This window comes from Perca flavescens, chromosome 12, assembly GCF_004354835.1.
Source record: "Perca flavescens isolate YP-PL-M2 chromosome 12, PFLA_1.0, whole genome shotgun sequence".
In the NCBI taxonomy this organism is placed as follows: Eukaryota; Metazoa; Chordata; class Actinopteri; order Perciformes; family Percidae; genus Perca; species Perca flavescens.
In genome coordinates, this window is record NC_041342.1 from 12,466,561 (window position 1) to 12,489,213 (window position 22,653).

At 41.2% G+C, this 22,653-nt stretch overlaps 2 protein-coding genes across 4 annotated transcripts; one reads left to right on the forward strand and one right to left on the reverse strand.

Moving 5' to 3' along the window:
- Nucleotides 1-3,194: 3,194 nt before the first annotated feature.
- LOC114564974 (ras-related protein Rab-3A) lies at nt 3,195-16,546 on the forward strand. Of its 3 annotated transcripts, XM_028592711.1 has the most exons (7): nt 3,235-3,281; nt 3,564-3,570; nt 3,930-4,020; nt 8,277-8,501; nt 10,003-10,121; nt 12,900-13,024; nt 15,585-16,546. In XM_028592711.1, the coding sequence occupies exons 4-7, from the start codon at nt 8,277-8,279 to the stop codon at nt 15,773-15,775; spliced, it is 660 nt and encodes a 219-aa protein (XP_028448512.1). In that variant the 5' UTR covers nt 3,235-3,281; nt 3,564-3,570; nt 3,930-4,020; the 3' UTR covers nt 15,776-16,546. The 3 variants fall into 3 exon arrangements, with proteins under 3 accessions (XP_028448510.1, XP_028448511.1, XP_028448512.1); XM_028592710.1 differs by lacking the exon at nt 3,564-3,570 and having other exon boundaries at nt 3,226-3,281; XM_028592709.1 differs by lacking the exons at nt 3,564-3,570; nt 3,930-4,020 and having other exon boundaries at nt 3,195-3,281.
- A 2,101-nt stretch (nt 16,547-18,647) lies between these two features.
- LOC114565289 (transcription factor jun-D) lies at nt 18,648-20,692 on the reverse strand. The gene has a single exon (XM_028593242.1). The coding sequence runs from the start codon at nt 20,418-20,420 to the stop codon at nt 19,479-19,481; it is 942 nt and encodes a 313-aa protein (XP_028449043.1). The 5' UTR covers nt 20,421-20,692; the 3' UTR covers nt 18,648-19,478.
- Nucleotides 20,693-22,653: the final 1,961 nt, after the last annotated feature.

Genomic DNA, 22,653 nt, shown 5'->3' on the forward strand with positions numbered 1-22,653 from the left:
ATTACATCCAAAGCAATGTGGGCTGTGCACATGGTGCCTCCCAGTGTTGACAAGTGGAACTGAAGTTCTGGCATTGGAGGCCAATGATTTGCAAGGTTTTGCATAGGCGTATTATTATGGAAAATACATTCAAAACATATTTAACTGTAGGACTACCCAAAATATCAGTTGTGTTTCAGTTTTGTTGCTCTTTTGATTCATTTTTGTTGGATTTTTCTTTTTAAATATATGTCACAAAGTTTTGCATTCTTAATATTTGGCACCCATTTTTATCAGTCTGCCTTCAAGTTTAGCACTTTATGAAAATCGTATGAACACATTGGAGGCTGATGACTTTGTCAATGACTGTCTAGCAACCAGCATCGACATGATGCAAAAACTAAACTCTGCAGTACAGCTACAAATGCATTTAGCTGTCCATTTAAATCCATTACCACATAACTTGTTACACACACACACAGACACACACACAGCGTTCCCCTACTGAAATACAGTTTTTTGGTACCATCCACTTGCATAAATTACTAGACTGATAAAGGTAGCATGTTAGAAGCACAAGGGGTTGCAAAGAAGGATGTTAGCATCTTTTTAACTGTAAAATTCAGGAGACAGTTTCCTATGCCAGAATTTTTTTTTCTCTCGTTGATCAATATTTCGCTCTTCACAGGGACATAGTCAATGACAAAACAAGTGCCAAGCAAGCATGACACAACCCGTACTGTAATTTCCATTTTGCCACTGGCTACTTTCCATCAGTGACTGATAAAAGTTGGTTGATTGTAGCACCCTGTGTGCCAATCTGACCCTAGTGTTTCTGTTCTTTCTTTTTTTTTTTTTTTTTTACTCCTGTTTAAACAGTAACTGAAGCTGATACTGTCTTAGAACAGTGATGTGTTTTTTTTGTGTGTGTGTGTGTGTGTGTGTGTGTGTGTGTGTGTGTGTGTGTGTGTGTGTGTGTGTGTGTGTGAGTGAATGACTTGGTTGACCTTTTTGATGTATTTGCTGAGAAAAAAAAAACCAAAGCACTTTGTATGGTACTTTTACAGCTCTGCACTTCCAGTACAGTTGAACATGTATAACATGACTTTTTCACTGTTTTTCTGTCAGCAAATGGTGTGGTGGTTGAGTTGAATTGCACGGGCTGCGCAATGTTAGAGGGACTGAAATTGTTTTATTTGCTCTTTTTATAATTGACTGTACAAAAAAAAGAAAAAAAAAGAAGTGTTTTGTTGAAATTCATGACATTGGCTGCAGGGTGTTAAGAAGAGTATAGAGATCTTAGCCTGTGGAGGAACCCGTTTTGATTTTATTACCATGAAAAGGTTTCTCTTTGACGCCTTATTTTCAAACTTGGGATTTTGTTTCTGGTCATAGACGTGTTCACTGACATGCTGGGGTAAAACATGTGCAATCCTTTCTGTAGCTATATTCACAGCACCAAACAGACCAACACTCAAGGATGCCTTCAACACTAAGGACTGTTTAACAACGGCTCAAGCAGCACAACATGCAAAGATTCCGTCTGTCTCTCTGCGTGTCACTAATTGTTTGATTTTGTACATTTTCCTCACAGTGCTTCATGTACAGTTTTATTTATTACTTCTTTACTACTGTCAGAAACGATGGAACCGTAGACTTTTTTTTTTTTTTTTTTTTTTTTAGTCTGGGGTGTTAGTACTTACAGTATGTGTAGCTTGATGTGTGAGAAAGTCACACAGGACAGATTTCCACTATTAACTCAGCTTTTTTTCCTTCTCGTTTCATTTCTTTATGTCTGAAAATAACATTATACATAAGCAAAACTACTCACTTTCATGTTTTTTCTTGTAAGAAAATAGTTTAGTGACAGATTTCCGTCTGAGTTTTGGGAAACGTCTCTCATCTCCTGTCTTCCTCTGTTTCCGCTGATCGGGTCGGATCACGTGTTCATGAAGGATCTTACAGTAAGAGCGCTGATCTGAGACCTTTTTGGATTCATAGTGAAGATTATATAGTCACGCGGCCTCAAGTCATCCTAGCTCAGTATTTCTCTTTTTAGAGACTTTATGGGTCATGAACTAAGACTGCAGCTTTGACAATCGAAACTCTGCTGTTTAACTGCGGGTGTGTTAGCCCTCACTCCAACTAGAACTGTATGCCTTGCCAATAAAGGAAAAGCTCTTCACTCTTTGATTTCTTGTTCTCTGCTTTTATGAGAAACCAAATAATAAAACATAGTAAAGAAGAATAACCTTGTTATTGCGCGCAATCGTGATCTCCTGACAAGCAACAGCCTGCTGAGTCAGTCATTACAAAGTCATTCTATGCAGTTATCGTCATAACTTTATTTTTTTTAAATCCTGGCTTCTAAAGACCAAATATTCAGGCTGCAGTTTGGAGGTGTATAAAATATGCAAAAGCTACAGCTATAAAAAAAAAAAAAAAGCAGTCTTATGGTTTTATTATTCACTAGTGTAAAAGTGTCAAAGAACAAAATGATACACACTAAAGTATATGATAATGTCAGACAGTGTGGAATAAGGTGATAAAGTTTGTAATAACCTTAAAGCTACTTAAGAGGAAATACAAAAGTTCTACTTTATGTTCAGCAGCGGTGGAAAGTAACTAAGAACATTTTCTCAAGTGCTGTACTAAAGTACGCTCTTGAGGCACTTTCAATCTAAAAATCTTGTACTTTTTACTCCACTTAATTTATTTGTCAGCTGTTATTAGGTAGCTACATACCAAACACAAGGTAAAGAACTATAATGCACTGTTATAGATTAAACAACACAAAGAGTATAAGACAATTGGCTATACCTCGACCACAATACACATTAAAATGCTCTAATATGTTTATGCATAATAATCCAATTATATAATATCAATGATCATATAACACCCTGAAAGGGACCATTCCTCATAAGTACATTTACTTTTAATGCTTTAAGTATATTTTGCTGATCATACCTCTAAAACATTCTTAATAAGGATCTTTTACTTGTAATTGAGAATTGTTTCTCTGTGGTATTACAACATTTACTCACCACTACAAAATATATAACTTTTTTTTTATGACCAAGAATACAGAATTAAAACCTGTAAATAATTTACAGAATGGATAGGGGGTAGGGTTCTGTGTGAATGAACGGGTCCTCGTCCCTGATTGGTCAATCGTCCTGCCAATCATCCTTACACTCTATTTTGTACCTACCCGCTTATGCCGGGTCTGTCAATCAAGAGGCACACAAGCTACTGCAGGTGCAAAGCTGGGAAGCCGAGGATAAAACACGCGCTTCACGGTAAACCCTGCGCTTATTTGTCATTGCGGGGCCGTGTTAAGTCTAACAGTTGCAACGGATAACATGCGGATTGTTTGTCGCTTGTTATATCCTGGTTTTAGACTGGAAATTTAGTCGTAAATAAGGAAGAGTAACCTTCATTTGACATAACGTTAGCGGGTATGCTTAGCTAGCTCCTACTGCCACTTCTAAATACTGGTAACGTTAACGGTCTGCTGCGTTAACTGCATTTAAATCTGTATTGCTTCCATCTCTTCAACAATCGTTTGAGCTGTATTGTAGGTGGTAGGTAAGTAATGTATGACAAAAGTCATTGTACTGTATTTTCTGGGTTTTTCTCCAGTTAACGTGAACCAGACTGTACATTTTAGGCAGCTAGCTACATATTCACTGGCAAGCTAACGCTAGATAAGCTCCGCTGTGGATCAAGGAAACTAGAAAGAAGGAATAGTCATTACTCATCACATAGCTAGCTACGTCATTGGTGCCAAGCCCGTAGTGTTCTAACGTTACGTGTATTTGATTTATAATAGAGCATTTTTTGTCATCAATAACTAAACAACCATTTAAACTGTTAATGGTATTTCATAATATTCAGGAGGGCTAACGTCAGCCAGCTGTCTCCATAATGTGTCCTATTATTGTCAGGAGGTGGCGCTAATCGCCAAATGTGCCTCTATGAATCTGGACCTCTCTATGGACGGCGTAGCTAAAAGACAGGGAGGGAGCCGCGGAGTTGGTGAGTGATGGCAAGTGTTAGGTTACAGCCTCTCTGTCTTAATCGTTGTCATTATTTATGTGTCGGACCTGCCCGTTTGGTCATGTACATGGACTGTAACGGCCATGTATCATGATGTAGCAGTTCTCTCGGACCAAACAGGAGCTTGAGTTGAGCTAGATATAGCTGCTGGACGGAGCCATGATCTTCTCGAGGGGCCAATAACAAGGCAAACAAACGGGCACATTTAGATAAAAACATCCGTCAACATTACGTAATGTGTTTTTATTTTATTTTGTGGAAGCCCTTTTCACTCAAAGCTGAAACAACACAGATCTAATGGGTTATAGTGGGACTTTCCCGCCCCATTAACTTCACTAGAACTGGCACCAATACAAAATTCGTTAACACTTTACTTGAAGGTACCTACATAAGAGTGACATGACACTGTCATGAACACGTGACGCTGTCATGACACAGTCATGACACATTAACTCTTCACTCTAACCCTAACTTGTCATGACAAAACCCGAATGACACTTAATGACAGAAGCCTTATATCATAAACGTTTATGACTTGTTTATGAAAGGGCTGGGGTTATGGAGAAAATCAAATATCACGATCATTTTGACCAAATACCTCGATATCGATACCGCAGCGATACTGTAGCGTTGACTATTGGTGCTTTCACAAAATATTTACACAATGAGATTTTTGATAAATAATCATCAGTAATGTGGATATAATGACTAAGTGGGTAAAGGCAAATAATAGAACAGTTACAACAGTCACATGTTCATGACAGTGTCATGTTACTCTTATCTAGATACCTTCAAGTAAAGTGTTACCCAAAATTAGAGCTGGGCAATATATCGATATTATATCGATATCGTGATATGAGACTAGATATCGTCTTAGATTTGGGATATCGTAATATCGTAATATGGCGTAAGGCTGCATTACAGTAAAGTGATGTCATTTTCTGAACTTCCCAGACTGTTGTAACTGTTCTATTATTTGCCTTAATCCACTTATCCACATTACTGATATTTTCTGAAAGCACCAACAGTCAACACTACAATATCGTTGCGGTATCGATATCGAGGTATTTGGTCAAAAATATTGTGATATTTGATTTTCTCCATATCGCCCAGCCCTACCCAAAATTCTATCGACTTGTGATTGCGATAATTGTTCCTTCTTTCTATTGTCCTTGCTATTGATAAAGGTGGTTAGGGGCCGTCTACATTGTGGGCATGTTGTGTTCAGAAACAACCAGAGGGCTCTGAATGTGTTGCCAGTTTGTCCGCGTTTATCTAATTTACTACAAGGCAAATTCTGTCCAACCATATGGTCTTTCATAATTGACTGGCTGTGGTGGCGCTCCACAGAGGTTCCCTGCCCTCCTGGATGGGAAAGGATAGTCAGTTTAGCTCATGCTTAGCCTGCTAAGCTCTGCTACTTCCATCCTCTTATCTTGCCTGGGGCGGAGGTGTGCATTCCTTCACCGACCAGTGTTATTGACATTAGGTGGAAATAACTCCAGGCTGTGTGTGCTTGTTAGTTGTATTGACACAGCCTCTTGGTGAAACGGCTTTATACCCTGATAATAATAAAGTTCTGGGAGTGTATCCTGGCAGATGATACTGACATTATTTTACCCTGTCATGGGTTAGATGAGGCTGTTTAATTTGAATGAAAGTTACAGAAACTAAGTATACACTTTTACTGTATAGTTAATTAAAGGGGACTGTCCACGGCATTATAAACTAATAAACTAAACTATATAACCCAGTACAACAACAAAAAAAGCCCATACGTTTTGTGTACCTTCTGGTATTCACACTTCTGTTTTTATATTTGTTAATCAGTGAAATGTATTTAAAGTGTCAAATCACCATTAAACGTGGTCTCTGTGCACTTTACAATTGAAGGAACACAGAAATAACAGAGAGCAACAAAACAATGGAACAGCCATAAAGCAGTCATAATAAACAATACAAAACCAGCAACATAAAACAATAAGTTAATTTGTTTGTTTGTGAAAGACGCAGAAAGGATGGCGTGTTATGGTTGGCTGTTGTATGAGTAGACGTGGGTTTTCAAGCTAGATTTAAAAAAAAAAAAGTCAACTGAGTGTCGTGGGAGGCCATTAGACTTAGAACACTTTAATGTTCCCGAGAGGCAATTTGTTGTACAGTATAGACATATTGACACATAATCCACAACTCAAACATTGAAGCAGACATCTACAGCACTATTTATCTAACACATAACATACACACATCAATAAATAGGATACAGTAAAAGGAGTATATTGCACAATGTCATAAATAAATAAAACTACTGCACATATTCCTTCAGTCACTCCCCTCCCTACATCTTATTTATTTGGGTTATTGCCATAGGAATGAATGAGTTTTTCTTTTGCTCGGTTGGTTCTGACGTTAGGATTCCACAGATGAGGGGCAAGGTAGGAGAATATTGCTCTATAACCAACTGATTATTTGTTTACTAGGGGAATGACCAGGAGACCAGTCTCATGGTATTCCTCAAAGGCGTACCCCAGAATGGCCTGTGGGTTCTGCTGCGTTTCATGGATGTAAAATATGACTTTCGAAGAGAGCAAACCAACCAGAAACAGCCAGTCCTGTAAAATGAGTGAATTAGATATTTGACACCTGCCCGGCCCTAATGATATGTATGCTTTCTGTCTTATCTCTCTTTCTCTGACTTGTTTTACTTTTTTTTTTTTTTACCTTGGACCTATTGCTAGAATTGCCGTATAACGTAAGGACTTTTGTCATTTTGTCTGCAGGTGTTTAAGACATCTAGGGTTCCGAAGTGTTGACCTTACTCTAGGCTATATCTCAGTTAAAAGGTGACCTGGATCCACTGTTTCAATTTAAAAGCTTTGTGATGTCTGGTGATATCAGGGGGTTGATCTTGCTTATCTCGGTGTCAGTAGTTTCCCTTCTCAAAGCCTTTCATGTTTCTTAAAAGTACTTACATTGTGGTTTGTAAATGAATTCATCTTTAATTTTGTTTTACCATCTATAGACCAATTAAAACAAGTTCAGTATGAGTAATTCAAATATTTGCCTACTAATTGACTAAGGGTGTGGTAATCTAATCTGCCCCATGTCTTAAACTGGGGAAGTAATATTTTTTTATATAATTGCAAATGGGGTTGGGCGATGTCCCCTAAATTGGCAGTTGATGATGTTTACAGTAAAACATTGCGATGGACGATGATATCGTTGTCGTTATCTCTTTTAACATAGAAACGATCAGACATACATTTAAATGCCCTCAGTAAATAGACAGTATTACAATGGTCCTTTTCACAAATAGGTTGCACGTAAGGGGGAAAAAAAAGTAGTTTCCACCTAAGGGGCCCGATCTTGCACCCTGCGCAGAACAGCGCAAAGCCTGACGCAAGTGTCTTTGCTAGCTTAAGACCGACGCAGTTGTCAATTTCCCGCCCAGCACCCCGCGTCTAGGATTAGCGTGTGTCTGACAGGGTGGGGGGGCGTGGCATCACGATGGTGGCTCTCCATTGTGATGTCGGTCAGCCCTAATGGCAAAGAGGCAGGATTGTTCATTTTCCTGTTCATTGTATCCTTTATCTGCACCAAATGGGAACTGTTTGAGCCTGACAGCAGGGGAGTTGTGTATGACGCTGTAACTACAGGGAGTGGACGCAATGTAACTTGTGAATACAGGTCTGCACAATCTGATGGAATCAAATGCAACAGCTCTACCTTTATGTAGATTTATATAAAGTTTAGTTTTGGAGACACTGTCAGAGAGGCTTTCATCCAGCACTGATTATTTTTGTGTCCGTCGTTTGTGGCTCTGGTGTTGTTGTATTGGGTTGTATTGAAGGTGTTTCTATTAGGGCTGCTCCCTCTTAGTCGATTAGTCGACTAATCGGTCGTTTTGGTCTTAGTCAGCTTAGATTTCTTTAGTCGATTAGTCATGTTTTATGCTTTTTTTTATGCTGAATGACTTATTTCCAAGAAACGTACGAGCACATCTCTGGTAAACACAAGAATTAAAGTGGTGCTTTTGCATGACTCTTTGCGGAGAAACTCAGATTTGCAGATCTGTCAATTAAATCAACTAATCGATTAGTCGATACAATTGAACGAGTGTTAGTCGACTAAGAATTTCTTCAATCGGGCACATCCCTAGTTTCTATTATTAAATAGTAGTTATGTTTCTTATTATTTTTCTTGTAACTGATTAATATGTGATCTCAATCCTTGCACAGATGGCGTCTGCAAATGCCACATACGGACAGAAGGAGTCCTCGGACCAGAACTTTGATTACATGTTTAAAATCCTCATCATTGGCAACAGCAGCGTAGGAAAGACTTCCTTCCTCTTCCGCTATGCAGACGACTCCTTCACGCCAGCCTTTGTCAGCACAGTGGGCATCGACTTCAAGGTGAAGACCATCTACAGGAACGACAAGAGGATAAAGCTGCAGATATGGGTGAGGAAGTGAACACACTGCTTTGCTTTTTGCTGCCTTTTTGCTTTATCGGTGTTCTGCATTCATTGCCGCTTCTGTGCTGTCTAGACTCAGGTACCACCGAAGAAGTAAGGGATGTAACAGGTGGAGAAGTCTATGGCCACACTTTATTTTGCATTACATTTTTACTAAAGATGTCGCAATCAACTTTTTTATCTGATGCAGAGTCCAATCTCATATTTATATTTCCCTCCATAATACAGTGACTCAGCGCTCACTCAGCCTAAAATTGGCTTACAGTAGGATTAGAAAAAAAATGGTTAAAGTGCCCATATTATGAAAAAAAACCCCCACTTTTTCTAGGATTTATTTTGTGTCTCTGGTGCTTCCACATGAAATACAATTCAGTTTACAATGACAGAAAACGCTGAAAAGCCGCAAAACCTCACATTAGGGAAGTTGCGTCCAGATAGTTTTTGACATTTTTGCTTGAAAAGTGCCTTCAATTCAATGAGCTTTATCTGTTAGGAACTTAATTTGTGAAGGACATCATTGCGTGTATAATTTATATACCTAACACAACAACACATTTCACACAGTTTACAGTTTGCGTGTACAGTTCACATACTCAGCCGCTAGGGACATTCATTTGAATATGAATCGATTTTTTTGCACACCCCTATCACTCACACAACACAATAATATACCACACAACATCACATACCAGCAGTCAAGCAGAGGGTTAAAAACTTGCAAAGCACAATACATGAGGAATAGGCAATAAAAACATTAAAAAAATTATAAATGAATAAATAGATCGAAATAAATAGAGCTATTCATGAGTCTGATAGATGTAGGCACGAAACTCGACACGGCTCTCCTTAAACAATTAATCAACAAACAAAAAATGTTGCAGATTTATTCACAGTCAATCCACCAATCAATGAATCAACTAATTATTTCAGCTCTACAGTAAGTTTAATTTAACAAGCATGCAAAAATAAAGAAATATAGATTTGATTCATCAGAATCAATCTACCTGTTTTTCATGCGTCGCCATCACATCTGTGACTGAAGCGGTCTCTATTACCATGCATCTCTAATGATCACCAGCTGGCCTCTGCAGCCCCCTGAATCACGTCATCTGCTGTGTAATGGCAATACCCTTGAAGTGTACTTAACATGAGCCATAAAGTCTGCACCTGGGACCAATTGCTTATTACACGGGACACCAGAGGAGTACTTAATGCTCACTGGCGTTTGGCTTCATGTTAAACCTCGGCGATTCATTTAATTTTATCATTTATAAATTTATCGCAAGTAATATCCTTATCGCAATATTCAACGACATTATCGCATATTTTAATATCGTGCGGCCCTAATGGAAACCTTGTCATGTCCGTGAGGCCGTGGGTGTGCAAATGTTTTTTCATCCTAATGTTGAACATACCCAGATTTGACAGTGATATACTCAAAAATAGTTCTCAACGAAAAGTGTCTGTGTTTGTGTGTATTTGTGTAGGACACTGCTGGCCAGGAGCGCTACAGGACGATCACCACAGCTTACTACAGGGGGGCCATGGGCTTCATCCTCATGTATGACATCACCAACGAGGAGTCCTTCAACGCCGTTCAGGACTGGTGAGGGAGCACTCGAGTATGCACGTCTGTGTATGAAGGTGGTAGAGTTTAGATTCTCTGCCCGAGCCCGAACTTGGGCCGATATTTCCCGCCACTATCCTTGGACCGGCCCGGGCCCTTGATCAAGCATTTGTGGGGGGGGGCATTTCTGCCTTTATTCGATAGGAAAGCTGAGATATGAAAGGGGAGATGCGGGGGGGGGAGGGGGGGACATGCAGGAAAAAAAACGGCACAGGTCGGATTCGAACCCTGGACCTTCTGCGTCGAGGAATAAACCTCTGCAAATGTGCGCCCGCTCTACCAACTGAGCCAACCGGCCACAAATTATATGTATTTTTAGGCCTAAGTAACAAATGTGTACAAAGTTGCACAAGTTAGGCTACAAAGTTGCAAAATGCCACACGTGCCATGCGCATCTCACTGGGCCTGTTGGGCTGTATGGTGGAGCTTAAGTGCAACATGGAGCTTGAAGATGTAAAGAAAAAAAGAAAAACAGGAGAATTAACTTAGAGGAAAGTTGGAGGTATGGAACCATTTTAAACAAGTCGTGGGCAGTGACAACATATGTGTCGGCTTTGTCGAGTGCATTAAGTGCGGCACATCGCCTATGCCAGCAGATAAAACTGGGACTTGGACGATGAACAGACACGTGAAGCAGGCTTGCCATGGCAGAAAAGATGATAGTCAGCCTTCAACGTCCACTTTTGTTACTTCTCCAAGCATACCCCTTCTAAACAGATTTCTGCAGTTCAAACAGCTCGGAATTGTAGTAGAGAACGTACGTTATAATGGGCCACGTGTTAAGAAATTGTTTAAATCGCGCTCGGTGCGTGACACACACAGAACGTCGAAGGTGTGTTGTTTTTGACTCTCGGCATGTAGCTGTTGACACAGCCAGAAAACAAATTTAGTTTCAAAAGAAGCTGGAGGCAGCAAAAAAACCCACCGCTGGCTAAACTATTTAAAAATGTGTTCAGGACACCCCAGTCTGTCGCTAGCAATGATGACGCAGTGATTAGTGACGATTCTCTCCGACCAATCAGTAGTCTGCAGGTTTTCACGCCACCTTTTGGTATCGCCTCAGCTTGCTTGGAACCTCGACGAAGGTGATACTAAAAAAGGTACCTGTTGGCAGGTACCAGGGACTTTTTTTTCATAATGGAAAACCCAAAAAAGGCGAGTAGAGTCGAGCAGGTACCATGTAATGGAAAAACGTCAATACTGTAGTGGATGGGGCAACCGCGCGAGTAGTTAGTAGAATCGGACACTTTTCAAACAAGTCCTGCGTTTCATCCAGTTATGTAGCATTTGTTTGCAAGTGAAAAGACCGATGAAGGGCCGTCTGCACCCGACGCAGCGTGGCGCAAAGCCCGACGCAAGTGTCTTTGCTAGTTTAAGACCGACGCAGTTGTCAGTTTCCCGCCCAGCGCATTTTGGCGCCCATGGGTGTACTGGTCTTACAGGGAGGTGTGTTCAGGTGCATTCTTGGCGTATTGCTATCCTGAGGCAGCGGGAAGTGATCGCACCATTAACCAACAAAAACCTGGTCTGAAGTCAATAACGCAGCAACAATTTCATTGTTATTTTAACAGCGAATTAGTAAAATGCACCTAGGCTTATGCACAGCACGCGCACACTATGCGTGTTACACACACAGGGACGCGCAGCAGCACACAAACCTGCAAAAGATTGCAAATAAAAATATTACGGTGCAAATCCGCCATCTTAATAGCAATGCGCCAAGGTCTAAACGCGCCTGGCTTTTAAAGGGGATGGGAGATGACACTGATTGGTTTATTGCACGTTACGCCCAAAACGCACCTACGCATTAATGAAGACACTAAGTACAACCCTTTAGAACTATGCACGGACCCTGTTTTCCACCGTCAAATGGTGGAATGATGGATTTGGACAAGCCCTAAACGCACCTGCGCCAGGTGCTTCACGCCGTGCGTTAAAATAGGGCCCGAAAGCACTAATGATGATTAACTCATCATTTGGGTTTGTCAGACTGCACGTTTGCACAACAACTGGAAGTAATATTCTTGCTCTGACTCTTACTTCAAAAAGTAACTAAGCAGAAAAGATTTTTTTAACATCAGATATTAACATTCACCTTTCTTATCTTATCCAAATGAGTGGTTTGGATCATTATGGTAAACTTGACTTGTTAGAAACCCATCTGGCAGCCTGTGTTATGTTACCATGTACTCTTGTGAAGCTATTACTAGTAGGGCTTGGTATCACTCAGAAATATTCAATACCAATACCAATACCGTGACTTCGATAGTGGTTCATAATCGATCCTTTTTTGAACACCAATTTTATGAAAACAAAAAGAAATTACAACATTACACATTACAGCACAAATCTTTTGATCTAGTTTCCTCTAGGATGTGTAACGTTAGACAGCCAATCCCAAACATGATTAGATCTTGGTAGAAGCATGCTGCGTGCTTATTGGCTCACTGACGCTGATGATGTTTACTCCTCAGATATTAAATGACGAGGCATTTGCCAATATGCGATACTTCAGAGGCAATTCGGTCGGTGCCTAAAAAGTATCGAATTTGGTACAGAGCCCTAATTAATAGTTAAAGACGATTTTGTCTTTTTTTTTTTTTTTTTTTTTTTTTCAAATTGGCAAAATGCAAATTAAGCATTTGGGCTAGGTCTGTGGTACATTATAAAAACTGCTTTAGCATCCAAGAAATTGAAGATGCTAGTGAAATTCAGTCAGGCGATCTCGCTGAACACTCGTACTGTATCTCCTAACAGGTCGACCCAGATCAAGACGTACTCATGGGACAATGCCCAGGTCCTCCTGGTGGGGAACAAGTGTGACATGGAGGATGAGCGGGTGGTGGCCTCAGACAGGGGCCAGCAGCTGTCAGAACAGCTGGGTAAGTCAGAGGAAAGACTAGATGTCTTTCCACTATTCTCTTCTCCTGGGAGCATTAACGAAAATGATATATAATCAAGACTCATTAAGTTCTTCCAAAGAGGGGGCGCTGATGTGTAGATGATGCATTTCACATTAGTATTATTTACAATGTTTTGGTTACGTTTGGACCGTGGGATTCAGCTCTGTTCATTTTAGAGGTTGTAGTTTTTTTTTTTTTTTTTTTTAAATGAATCTCCTGTTCATTATCTCTTTTAATGCCCTTTTCTGTAGTTGGCACACTGATTAGACTTGCAACAATGCATAATTTCTCAATGTTTAAAAGGCCGCAATGCCAATGAGCCATACTAACACGAGTCTTAAACTATCAACATGTTTTAGTTTTAAAGGTCCCATGGTATGAAAATGTCACTTTATTTAGTTTTTTTAACATTAATATGCATTCCCCCAGCCTGTCTATGGTCCCCCAGTGGCTAGAAATGGTGATAGGTGTAAACCGAGCCCTGGGTATCCTGCTCTGCCTTTGAGAAAATGAAAGCTCAGATGGGCCAATCTGGAATCTTTCCTTTCTGATACCTCCCCTTTCTCTGCTTTGCCCGCCCAGAGAATTTGGCCCACCAGAGAGAGAGAGAGAGAGAGAGAGAGAGAGAGAGAGAGAGAGAGAGAGAGAGAGAGAGAGAGAGATCATGGCTTTCAAACGAGCAAAGTGGCAGTTGGTCAAGGCCGGGAGTGGTCCGCCTGAGTCATCATAGTATTACATGTAGTTTGACAGTGTTTAGACTTAATTTCAAACCACCTATGAAAAGAGGTTTAAGGATGATCTGAAAAGATGGATTTAATTCATGAATACTTTAGGGCTGGATCCGAATATTCGTTCGATGGATAGGTATTCAATTTTTCAGTGGAATACCAACCAATGGAATTCAAATATGTGTGTTTTTGTTGTTGCAGTTTTTTTTAATCGTGCGTGCTGGCTGAAATTCACTTTAGTGTTTTGTTGGGCTTCAGATCATTGCTAAATGTCCACTAGCTGCTGGCTAATTTATGCAGCGCTACGTTGTCCATCTCAGCCAAGAAGGGAGAAATGTTGAGTTACCAGCCAGCAGTCTGGTGTTTGTAAAGGTCTGTATAGTATAGTAGATAGTACGGCCATGCATAATGCCAAAACAGTGAGGCACTGCCTGGCCGAGCATTCATTCACACACAATGCGTCGGTCGTCTCTCTTCAGACAGACTGGCAAAAACGCAGGTCTTTCCATTTATTGTAAATGCCTACGGCAAAAAGTTGAGACCAATTCAACTTTTTCAGAGAAAAAGCTACCCAACGTCACGCTGCGGTGGATCCGCCAGTAGAGGGTGACAATTTTTCGGGGCTCCCTCGGGTCACGTGATTACAGGAGTCCATTTCACTGTTGGTAACGTGATAGGGACGGAATAGAGCGTAGATATTCAGCGGGACAGGAGATTAAATTAAAAAAAATGCCGCTGCAATGCGGTGAGCGCGCCCAAAGATTGGCATTTTGTTTTAGAAAAGAGAACCACTTACAAATCACAATACGTTTTTAGAGGCGTTGAAATTAATCAAATAATCGATGCATCGAATCGTGGACGTGGACAATGCTGCATCAATAATCGGCAGGCTCATAATCAATTATTTCTGTTTACAATTGAATGTAGGCCTAACGACATTTCTGTTTACATATTCTGTCATATTGTGCACATTCAGGAAGTGCCATGTGCTCAGTGCTGTATAGTTTTATGTATCCAATTTATTTAGTATTAGAGCACTGCAGAATGTTTTGTTTTTGAAGCTTGAAAAGCTATGAATTAAATATCCTACATGGCTTTAATAGAAAAATGCCATAGCTGCAGCTGTGCACACACACACACACACTCACACACACACACACACACAGTGTGATAACTTTAGACAACATAGGGAACGAAACGGGAGCGGGACGGGATCATTCTCTCGGGATTTTGCAGGACAGGATTTTTATTTGGGGGGGGGCAGTCACGTGATCAGGATATGACGGGAGTATTTTCGTGGGCTCGGGATGGGATGGGATGGGAGCGACAATTGATTCCCGTGCCACCCTCTACTCGCCAGTCCGTTTTGCGGCGGTGTGAGAGTCCCATAATGCAGCTAACAGAAAACCTCACTGCTACTATCTCTGCCACAATAAAAAAATGTTGAAACACCTATGAAGGTTAAAAAAAACCAAAAAAAAAACGAAACGCAAACACTGAACTGCCCAGGCGTTGGTGTAACAACAGGTGACTATGTCCTGCAACACCAAAGCTGTCGCTTCACCTCTCGCTTCCATCATCTCTTGCTCGCTTCTTTCTCTCCTTCTCTTTGATATAAAGCTGCCTTCAAGTGCGGTTGGGGATTTTGAACGCCGCCGCCACCCAAGCTTCGAATATAAGCCGTCGAAAAGTACCAAAGCTTTGAGCTGCCTGCCTTGATGTGCCCTGCCACGATGAGATGGCTGGATTAACCTGGTAACCTTTACATCAGCAAAAGTAAGCATAACCATAGCCTCTCTGTCCCCCGGCAGGTTTTGAGCACTTTGAAGCGAGCGCTAAAGATAACATCAACGTGAAGCAGACCTTCGAGCGGCTGGTGGACATCATCTGTGAGAGGATGTCCGAGAGTCTGGACAACAACGACCCGGCTGTCACGGGCAATAAACAGGGGCCCCAGCTCACCGAGCAGCCTCAGAGGTCCCATCAGGATTGTGCTTGCTAGACTTGACTCAACACAAACACACTGCTGTCCTAAAATCCACACACCTTTTTCTTTTTTTTTTTTTTTAGGTTTGTCTTTCACTTTCTTTTTCTTTCTCATAGGTATGTGCACATACACACAAACACTGCCATGCAGAGACACACAACCTGGCTGCTTAGATTTTCCATCTCTCACCTCACCAAGAGCATTATCCCCAAAGATTTGGTGTTGTCAGTAACGTCATCTTAAAGTTTTTGTGGATTTCAGTAATGCAGAGTTTATGTGATAGTGCTGAATTAGTCAGAGTGGTGAAGAACATTTAACAGAGGTACAATCCCAATCTGTTTTTTCTTTCTTATTTGCACACACACACACACACACACACACACTAACTATATTGTATCCTAACAGAATTATAGAAGGCCATGAAGGTTGAGACTTCATCATTCCTTGTTGTCTGCTGTTGGGTTTTAATATAAAAGGCTGTGGATCCTCCACTCCCAGGCCCCACTCAGTACCAAAGCCTCAAACCTAAATTCAGACAAATCCGTTGCATTTGTTTTTCTTTTAGTCCGATTGGAAATATACATTTGATGCTGTGGAGAGGAATTGCTGTTTATTTATTTTTTTTACTTTTTTGAGTTTGTCAGGTGTGGTTTTGAGCATGTGGAATCACCGGTCATTCCCCATGTCGTGATTGAGTTTCTACAGATAATTATGCTCCCAGTTTAAGGTCCAAATGGGTTCATTTGAAAGTTTGTTGTCCTTTTTTTTTTTTTTTAGGAATGTACGTAAGAATAGCAAAAGTCATGCGTATCAGTTCGCTTGTCAAGTTTTTATAATTATTATTCATTTTTGGCCCCTTCCCCCAGATTTTTTTAATTGTCGTTCAGCGAAATTGGTTGGATAGCCTCTGGAGGGTGCTCCATTTTTAGAGTCTTAGTCTTTCTTAGTTGTTTTTTGTACTATTTTTTTAAGACCTACGACAGAATAAAAGGAAAAGGGATGTCTCTCACCACATGGAGAAGAGCGTATAAATGCTTAAAAGTCAATAGATGTGCATTCAAAAAATGCATGTAATATATATATATATATATATATATATATATATATATATATATATATATATATACACACACGTCTAATTAACATATACAATAATAAGAATTCAGCTTCTTGGATTCCTACCTGTGCTTTAGTGAGAGAGGTGCATGTTGTTGACCGGAGGGTTATCTGTATGCGCTGTCTCTGACTTGAACCCGTCTTACAGTTTCAGTACATGGAGGGACCAGATGGGGCTAAAGGTGTCACATGTTAAGCCCTCGACCCCTTCTCATTGTATTAACTTTCATTCCCTGCATACAATGTGCAACATGCACTCACTAGACAAGGCATGTGATTCAGTGTGAGCACTGGTATACCCCAGACCTCTCCATCAACATCACATAGTCTCTTATGTCATGGTAGATTATATTTTTATCTTTACTTTATGGAGGAAAATGATGTTTTTAAGCATGTTAAATGTTTTTTTGTTTTTGTTTCCTCTCACTGATGCTAAGGTTACGGATTTGTCTGCTCCTGTATACAGATAATCCTTCTGTAAGGCATGTATTATTTATATTTTCAACACTTAAGTTGTATTTTGAAATAACTTATTTATTTTGTATTATTTATAACCTTATTTACTTTAAAGATAAATGTTCTTCCTAGATTATGCATTGCAATCTGCACTCTTACTTTTTTTTTAAAGAGATGTTCAATAGTATTCAATTGCTTAAACTCTCCCAGCTTTTAAATGAAAATGTATTTGCGTTTACAGTGAATATAAAGCTTAAGATGCTCCCTCACGTTTAAAACATTCCAGTCCGAGAATCTCTTATTATGACAACGCAGCGTTGGTGGGAAGTTTGTTTGTCTTTTGATATCGTAGTTATGTAACCTTAAAAGACTTGGTAGCGTAGAACGCAGACTGTTCTCACAGAGCAATGGCCGTTATTTCTCTCCACGCCCAAATATGAGCAACATACAGGCCCGCTGAAGGTTTTGTAATGCACCCACTGTACGTGGGTGTGCGAATGTAGAGTTCCTATAAAGGCAGTCTTAATGATCGTTCTTTCCAAAGAGATCTCAACAATATATTTAGAGCCAAAAAGAGCGCTTGTTGGACAACTTGCACTAACAAACTTGTGTGCGGTAGGGTTTTCCTACTCTGTGCAATCAGCTTCAAGAAGGGGAAATGTTTGGGAAGTACACTGAATACTCTGAACACTTCATTAAAATAGCAATTCTTACTGCCGTGGTTCACTTTTGACTTGTTTGTTTATCTGTGTTTTATTTATTGTGTTTTGCTGCAGCTGTAAACTTGCTGGTGACTTCCAGTAGGAACACATATTGATCCTGTTCAACTCTCCTCTAATTCTTCTTCCCTCCCCATCATAAATCACTTCTTGTAAATAGGAATTCCCTGCCCATCGGGTAGTAGTTGTGTGAATTGTGCTGTAATTCTGTAATGCCAGATTTGCTATAATGAGGAATCAATAAACAAATTCTAACAGCTGGAGCGGCGCGTTGTTTCAACAGTTATTCCCAAAGGTGAGCGATTTACAAGAAGTGCACATGTGATGTTTCAGAAATGGTTTCAAGTAAATTGTATTGTGCCCAGCAGAGGGCATAATGCTGCAATAATCTCGTTTTCTACCCTCTGAGTTATTTGACCATCTATGGTTTGGTTCAGCTTCTCTGCTGCACTTAATACAACACCCACAGTCCAACTGTACAAGAGGAGATACATGTAAAGGTATGGATGTATAGATATATTCTTTCAAATGTTCCTGCCAAGCTATAACGAGCACGCAGAGCCTCCTGTTCTTAGTAAGAAACCAAACACGTGGGCTTTAGTAATGTAGTGAATTTAATAAATGTCAGGTAGAGACTTGAAAGTCTGTTTAACATGAATAGATAGGGTTTCTCAGCACGTACACAAACATTCAGGGAACTTTGGCAACGAAACTACACAGCAGCCACAATAATAAAAAAAATACAATAGTTACTGTACACAAAAGTGACAAGACATGCAGTGTTCATTTTTTTGCAAAAAGACAAAGTAAGACCATATGTAAAATAAGAAATGTTTCAGTAAATAAAATATATATTTCTCATTGCTAAGTGCTTGTAAACAAGTAAGGCATTATATTACACAGTGGGTGACAGCACTTAGTGACACCCTGGAGTTTGGTTGCACTCTTGTTGAGATTGTGTCCACACACACACACACACACACACACACACACACACACACACACACACACATACACAGACTATCCTGCACCAGTCCACTGGATAGCAGTTTGGTACATGGCTTCCCAAAAAAAATGAGGGCAACAAAATAAGTCTGTTTCCTGCACAACACTGCCAGTTTTTCATGAATGTGAAGAGGCTGCAGCCCACACCTGCTGCTGGTTAAACTGCCATTATTCCAGTAGACCTGCAGCTCTCATCAAGGCCTGCTCATTGCACCGGCCAGTGCAAATGTCTGTTTTGTTTCTCAGTTACAGGCTTTTTTTTTCCTGGAGGGTGCATTTACAATGGCCTCACGTCAAGTCTCTGATATGGATTTTGTGTTACAAACAGGAAAACGTTCCTCATAATACAGGCCTGTATCCACAGGGCATACTTAGAGCTGTATAACCTTCCATGAAGTAATGAATAGCACCATCACTTGGATTTAGTACGCCTGGACCTGGTTTGGTAAAAGCTGGCATCCGCTGCTGACATGGTTCATCACCTTCTGCTTCAGCTGGGCCACTTGCTCCCTGAGGACGCTGGCTGTGGACGCCAGCTCGGTATTTTGCGTTTTCAAGCTCTTGACCTTGTCCTCCAGCCGAGAGATCCTCTCCAGTTTTCTCTTGCGGCATTTGGAGGCGGCTATCCTGTTCCGCAGCTTTTTCCTCTCCGCCTTGATGCGCTCCTGGTTGTCCATGTCAATGGGAGACAGAGGGGGGCTGTCTCCGAAGCTCTGCATGTCCGGTACAGTCTGAGGCTCGTCCTTCACCGACCCGGCGGAATGGAGTCGTGACAGCGCAGCCGCCGCCGCAGCGGCCGCCTGCTGCTGCGCGCTGGCCAGATGAGACGGAGGCGGCGGGAAGGGGATGGTGTCCGTCGAGTAGTTGATGGAGGTGGCTCCGAGCGGACTGGCCGCATAGCCGTTCAAAGTAGTGTAGACGGGAAGGTCTGACGTCTGAAGCCCGACGGAGCTGACTGCGCTGGCTGATCCGAGGAGCTCCAGCCTGTCCACGGACACGCAGCCCGCCTCGCTCAGCTGGTTCTGCTTGTGGAGATCCTCCAGCGCCTTGACGAAACCTTCCGCGAACTCCTGCTCGTCGCTCGCTGACTTCGGGTAGAGGAAGTGGGAGGCCGGGTTGGCGGCGGTGACCAGCCCGTTGGACTGGATAATAAGGCGCTCCAGGTCCGGAGAGGTTAGTTTCAAGAGACCCAGGTCTGGGGAGTTGAGGAGTCCGTCTGTGTCCCGGAGCGGGTTGGATTTGAGCTCGGAGGTGTGGTCGTCCAGGTTCAGATTAATGTCCTTCTTCATCATCGTGCTCTGGGAATAGATGCCGGAGACCCTCGGAGTGTTCACCACGGTGCCTGGGTAGAGGGTTGTTTCCATTCTACACCCTCACATGAGGGAGTGTTGAGCGTTACGCATTAGCGATTGTTAAGCAATCATGTCCAAACATGAGGAAATCAGCTGATCCTTATTCTTCATATGCGATCCTACTTCCTTATCCCCTTCTTCTAGTGTATCACTGGCTATATCAGACGACCACTTGAGCTGTTGTGCCCGAGGGGCTCTGATGTGTCTCTTCAGCGCGCGGGTGATATTGTCTTTTCCCGATGGCACGACTGCTATGCGCAGCGCGAGACCTCGCTCGCTTTCTAGCCCTAAAAATTCCATTATGTCATTCCAGAGCGCAGAGATTGGCCCAAAATGACGTTGGTTTCCGGTTCAATTTGAATAAGGGGCCGAACCGGTCTTTATTGCCATGGAGACTTTGGGTAAACTACAAACAGTGCAATGCATTGTGGTTTGATGTCATAGCATAAAAAAGCTCAGGGTCGCCAAAAGAGAGCAGAGACTGGGCGGGGAAGGTGTAAGAGGCGAAGGGCCGAGGAAAGAACAGAAGAACAGGCCTTATAGAAAATATTCCTTCAACTCAGGCAGGCTAAGCCACTTTTTAAAAGACTTTACGGATAGAATAGAACAATCATTTTTAAATAATGTCAGCTGGCCGAAATGGAGTCCTAAGTATGTGTTCAGGTTCAAACTTCAAACACTAACCATACCAACAGCTCTTGTTCCAGCCCTTTAAGGATCAATGGTCACATTCAGCCCTCACACAGGACCGAGAGGCTGGGATGAGGTGTCACAGCGATCTCTAAGTGCTCTGAAAGTGTTTCTGAGGAAACTGAGCGTATGAAAAAGGGGAAGGAAACAGTGACAGTAGACGGAGGAAACCATGTGTTTTCTGTGATTGAAAAAGGCATGTGGAAAGGCTAAAGGTCTTAATGGCCGTGCTTGAATAGAGCTATCGACAGTCTCTTAAGTTAGGAATAGTAATCCTAACAATGAAACATAAAGCTGTGGGATCTCACAACATTATAGACTAAAATAGAATAAAACACTATAGAATGGAAAAAATAAGTAGAACATTATAGAATAAAATACAGTAGAATAAAATAGAACATTATAAAGTAAAATAAAGCAAATATAATAGGGCATTATAGAACATAATATACAAACAATAGGGCATTGTAGAATAGAATAGAACAGAATATAACAGGGCATTATAGAATAGAAACAGAATATAATATAATAGGGCATTATAGAATAGAACAGAATATCATATAATATAATATAATGGGGCATTATAGAACAGAATATATTATGATAGGGCATTATAGAATATAACAGAATATAATATAATAGGGCATTATAGAACAGAATATAAAATAATAGGTCATTATAGAACAGAATATAATATAATAGGTCATTATAGAATAGAATATAATAGGTCATATAGAATAGAATAGAATAGAATATAATAGGGCATTATAGAATAAAATAGGAAGTAAAGTAGACATACAGTATACATGCAGTATGCACAAGGCATTGAGTCTGCGGGTGAAAACTACAGTAGAATATTGTTATTCGGCACATACACAGCAAGGACGTCAGCAGACTGTCTGCATCAGCACCAAGGAGCACAGAGGGCATCATTAGTTTCCATGGCAACACTGACATAGCCAGTGACGCAGGCGAGATAGAGAGAAGAAGGTGAATGGGTTGAGGGAGAAGAGGAGGCTGTTAGCAACTGCAGTGCAGGTTGTGGAGGTGGTGTGTGTGTGTGTGTGTGTGTGTGTGTGTGTGTGTGTGTGTGTGTGGGTTGTGTTGTGGTTCAGAGGCAGAAATCAATGTTGAGTTTGTAAACAGAGGCATGAATGAGAGAACATAGTTTGAAACATTCAACCTGAAATACTCTTCCAACAAGAAAAATCTCCACCCTATGGAGAGCATATTCTCTTCACTGTGCCAGTGTGGAGCCACATAGGGTGCAGTGTTCAGAATGTGTGAGTCATTTCGCAACACGAGGGTGTGGACGGCACCGTAAATGAAAAAAAAAGGGCTGTAAGGCGATATTTGATTAGCTCTGCCTTGATGATAACAAACTGGGAAGAAGGTTTGTCCTCTTAACTCAGGTAATGGAGAGTGTCAGAGGTTGTGTGGACACAATTTCTCCTCCCCTCAGCCAGAGAAGTGTCCTTTGACTTTGACTCCCTTGGGAGAAGCTAACTGGGCCTGCATGTTCAGCTACGCCCTGTGTCACTCTCACGCTGTTACA

Coding starts and splice junctions, on each gene's coding strand:
- LOC114564974 (XM_028592709.1), top strand. CDS start 8,277: ATGGCGTCTGCAAATGCCACATACGGACAGAAGGAGTCCTCGGACCAG. Junction 8,502..10,002: donor GGATAAAGCTGCAGATATGG/GTGAGGAAGTGA, acceptor GTATTTGTGTAG/GACACTGCTGGCCAGGAGCG. Junction 10,122..12,899: donor TTCAACGCCGTTCAGGACTG/GTGAGGGAGCAC, acceptor ATCTCCTAACAG/GTCGACCCAGATCAAGACGT.
- LOC114565289 (XM_028593242.1), bottom strand. CDS start 20,420: ATGGAAACAACCCTCTACCCAGGCACCGTGGTGAACACTCCGAGGGTC.